The following is a 4,120-nucleotide window of genomic DNA, read 5'->3' as shown; positions in this document are numbered from 1 at the left end:
ACCATAAAATCACAACACAAAACCATTTAGCAAAGCAAAAGAAAATGGTAAACACAGAAGTCTCAATGGCTTCTTCAATCACACTTTTAGTAGTATTGATTTCTCTGAGTTGGCCATTCTTTGCTGAGGCAGATGGTTACTATAGTTACAAATCACCACCACCTCCAACTCCAGTGTACAAGTATGCATCACCTCCACCCCCGGTTTACATATACAAGTCACCACCACCTCCAACACCAGTATACAAGTCTCAACCTCCGCCTACCCCTGTTTACAAATATAAATCACCACCACCACCCACTCCTGTATACAAGTACAAGTCCCCACCACCACCTACCCCAGTCTACAAGTACAAATCACCACCACCACCAACCCCAGTGTACAAATACAAGTCACCACCACCACCCACCCCAGTGTACAAGTACAAATCTCCTCCACCACCAACTCCGGTTTACAAGTATAAATCGCCACCTCCTCCCACCCCAGTGTATAAGTACAAGTCACCACCACCACCAACCCCATCCCCTCCTCCTCCCACCCCAGTGTACAAGTACAAGTCACCACCACCACCACCACCAACCCATCCCCTCCACCTCCTACTCCAGTTTACAAATACAAGTCACCCCCACCACCCACCCCATCCCCTCCTCCTCCTACCCCAGTTTACAAATACAAGTCACCCCCACCACCCACCCCTGTGTACAAGTACAAATCCCCACCTCCTCCCACTCCAGTGTACAAATACAAGTCACCACCCCCACCACCCCCATCCCCTCCACCTCCTACTCCAGTTTACAAATACAAGTCACCCCCACCACCCACCCCATCCCCTACACCTCCTACCCCAGTTTACAAATACAAGTCACCCCCACCACCCACCCCATCCCCTCCTCCTCCTACCCCAGTTTACAAATACAAGTCACCCCACCACCCACCCCGTGTACAAGTACAAATCCCCACCTCCTCCCACTCCAATGTACAAATACAAGTCACCACCCCCCACCAACACCATCCCCACCTCCTCCAACTCCAGTTTACAAATACAAATCACACCACCACACCCACCCCTGTCTACAAGTATAAATCTCCTCCCCCTCCTACCCCAGTTTACAAATACAAGTCACCACCACCACCAACTCCAGTGCATAAATACAAATCATCACCACCACCAACTCCAGTCTACCTATACACGTCACCTCCTCCTCCTCATTACTAATGAGTTATTTATACCGGGTTTCATTTTTATTTCGTCCAAAATATTCACGCCAACAAGTAATAAAGCAACTTCACTGAAGGCTAAATAATGGATGATGGACACTGTACTAGTTTTCTTTCGTTTCCTTTGTCAGTAGTTATTTGCATGTTATGGAACGTCGAGTGCCTTTCTTCTCAAGTGAATCAATGTAATTTCCATATATACTTTTTGAATAAATTTATTTTCTGTCAACTTCGTCTACAATCAAAGGCTTAAAGACGTTAGACCTTTCCCGTTGGGAACTTTCCGAATCCATATTTTAATGGCCAGAAGTGAAACATCTTAGTCACTCCATTGATACTTAAACAAACTATGCACTATAAGCCGATTCCCTGAAATATGAAGTCCTTCATATCAGGCTATTATCTCCTTGGCCATGCCTGTTGCTGCAAAATGTAGTGCATGTTCTTGCCGTTTCCGTCATGTAGTACTATGGCAGTGATGCACTCCGACCGGATTCTCTGTGCAATGCAGCCTAAAAGGGATCCACTATTAAACCCCATAACGATCAGTATTTCAATTATAGAACAATATTGCCTTTTGTCATTGCCGGGTCTCAAGTTGAGATTCTCAACTTGGTAAAATGACTTCTACTACCACCTTTTGCCATTCGCTGGATTCACTAGTTTTATTCGATCAAATCACTAGTACTTTATTGCATCGCATGTAAGGAATCCTGCCAACTCTTGGTAAATGACATCATCATCCACTGCACTATCGGAAATCACTCAAATACTTATGAAAAGAAAATTGTGTGAGAAATCTCAACCGCTCATTCATTGATCCATGCCATTAACTTGATTAAAACAAATTATGATCAAGCAAAAAAAAAAAAAATGCCATTCACAACCTAAGGTATCATATCAATTCTCCAAAACAAACAAAAAATCCAAGCAATGGACTTAAATTTCCATGGGTGTATACCAATGTACTGAGTAAAAGCTCGTCGGCAACCTATATATTACTTTCGCATTAATAAAAAGGTAAAATTCAAGTAGAAAAAATGTTGAAATATGAAGTTAAAAATTTGCATGGTATAGAACTCTCTGACCATCAACCGCTTTGAATCCAGCTACTGAAGTCAAGTGTGCGGATTATTGGGTTTACACACAGTAAGCCGCTATGTACCGATGTCCTATGACAAGAAATTGGATCTTTGAAAGTGTGAAAAGAGAGTTAGAGAGCCTAACATTTCAATACCTAACTAAAATTTTCAAATTAAACCAAACTTCACATCATAATTGATTGCAAAGACAAAAATTAGTTAAATAAAGTCCAATCTCTTGCAATTTTCCGCAAGTTGGAGATTTTGCATTTAAGTAAGTGACAATCTTAATGAGCCTATATAAAGGGGTAAGAAGTGTACCATAAAATCACAACACAAAGCCATTTAGAGAAAGAGAAAAGAAAATGGCAAGAGTAACATTAGGATCCTCAATGGTTCCGGTCACTGCACTTTTGGTAGTGTTGATTTCTCTAAGTTTCCCGTTCTTTAGTGCAGCTGATGGTTACTATAGTTACAAGTCACCACCGTCTCCAACCCCGGTCTACAAATCACCACCACCACCCACTCAGGTTTACAAGTACAAATCCCCACCACCGACAACCCCGGTCTACAAATCACCACCACCACCCACCCCAGTCTACAAGTACAAATCCCCACCGCCCCCAACCCCGGTCTACAAATCACCACCACCACCCACCCGAGTCTACAAGTACAAATCCCCACCGCCGCCAACCCCGGTCTACAAATCACCTCCACCACCCACCCCAGTCTACAAGTACAAATCCCCACCGCCGCCAACCCCAGTCTACAAATCACCACCACCACCCACCCCTGTCTACAAGTACAAATCCCCACCACCACCGACCCCGGTCTACAAATCACCACCACCACCACCCACCCCAATCTACAAGTACAAATCCCCACCACCACCAGCCCCTGTCTACAAATCACCACCACCACCCACCCCGGTATACAAGTCTCCACCTCCTCCCACCCCAGTCTAAAAGTACAAATCTCCACCACCACCACCCACTCCAGTCTGCAAATACACATCCCCTCCTCCTTTTTTTTTTTTGATTAGAAGAGAAAATTTATTCAAGAAAAAAAATGTACAAGGTTCTACAAGAAGTAGATAACGGAAAAGGAAATAGTAAGCAACAAGATTACACAAACAAGGTTTCCCAATTAGCCATTGATGAGTGCCTAATATTGTATATATTTATCCCTTTTTGTTGGCATTTTAACTCATCTTTTGCGCATTAATTCTACATTTTATCCCATATTCGGTATTTTCATTGTTTTCAAGAATAAATATTTTTCTTACTTAATTTTGCATTTTTAGGTAATAAATAAAGTCTGGATGACTTGCGGAGCGGAAAAGAGCTGAAGAGTGGTGAAAAGCCGGAAGAAATTATGCAAGGAAGCCGCAAAGAATGGAGCGCACGTCCAAAAAGCTGGAAATGGGCTCAAGAAGGAAGAATTGTGCTTAAAGAAGATATGGGCTTGGCATACCCAAGGCCCAAAACCCTTACCCAAACCCATTTTCTATAACCAAAACCGCCTCCATCTTCAGCCGTCGGATTGGATCCATCTCATCATCCGATGGTCGCTCCTTCATCGCGCATCAAAATCTGAAGCTCCTGCAAAACACCATAGTGCCTAAATTCCAAGCCTTCAGATTAGAATGTAGTTGAATCCAACGATCGCTTCTTTGCCTGCGCATCAAACCCAGATACTTCCGCTTAACACTACAACACCTAACTCCATCTGGCGCCGTTAATTTCGTTGTATATATGCATCCAACGGTCGCTGCCAGCATCTTCACTTTTATCCGTTAGATCAATCTTCATCTCCACACC

General features: G+C 43.4%; 2 protein-coding genes across 3 annotated transcripts; both read left to right on the top strand.

The window, feature by feature from the left end:
- On the top strand, positions 1-1,447 carry LOC113322908 (extensin-like). Its single transcript, XM_026571094.1, has 2 exons — positions 1-579; positions 765-1,447. Exons 1-2 carry the CDS (start codon positions 45-47, stop codon positions 1,214-1,216), a joined length of 987 nt encoding a protein of 328 aa, XP_026426879.1. The 5' UTR covers positions 1-44; the 3' UTR covers positions 1,217-1,447.
- Positions 1,448-2,645: 1,198 nt separating this feature from the next.
- Positions 2,646-3,666, top strand: LOC113339825 (extensin-like). Of its 2 annotated transcripts, none has more exons than XM_026585059.1 (2): positions 2,646-3,411; positions 3,604-3,666. In XM_026585059.1, the coding sequence occupies exon 1, from the start codon at positions 2,666-2,668 to the stop codon at positions 3,263-3,265; it is 600 nt and encodes a 199-aa protein (XP_026440844.1). In that variant the 5' UTR covers positions 2,646-2,665; the 3' UTR covers positions 3,266-3,411; positions 3,604-3,666. The 2 variants fall into 2 exon arrangements, with proteins under 2 accessions (XP_026440844.1, XP_026440835.1); XM_026585050.1 differs by having other exon boundaries at positions 2,646-3,472.
- Positions 3,667-4,120: the final 454 nt, after the last annotated feature.

This window comes from Papaver somniferum, chromosome 1, assembly GCF_003573695.1.
Source record: "Papaver somniferum cultivar HN1 chromosome 1, ASM357369v1, whole genome shotgun sequence".
Taxonomy (NCBI): domain Eukaryota; kingdom Viridiplantae; phylum Streptophyta; class Magnoliopsida; order Ranunculales; family Papaveraceae; genus Papaver; species Papaver somniferum.
The sequence above is the reverse complement of the archived record's forward strand: the minus strand, read 5'-3'. Positions and strand labels throughout refer to the sequence as shown.

What these genes read in the sequence shown, in the direction of transcription:
- LOC113322908 (XM_026571094.1), top strand. Translation starts at nt 45, where the DNA reads ATGGTAAACACAGAAGTCTCAATGGCTTCTTCAATCACACTTTTAGTA. An exon ending in ACCACCACCACCACCACCAA is followed by an intron (nt 580 to 764) that starts CCCATCCCCTCC and finishes CACCCCCACCAC; the next exon opens with CCCCATCCCCTCCACCTCCT.
- LOC113339825 (XM_026585059.1), top strand. Translation starts at nt 2,666, where the DNA reads ATGGCAAGAGTAACATTAGGATCCTCAATGGTTCCGGTCACTGCACTT.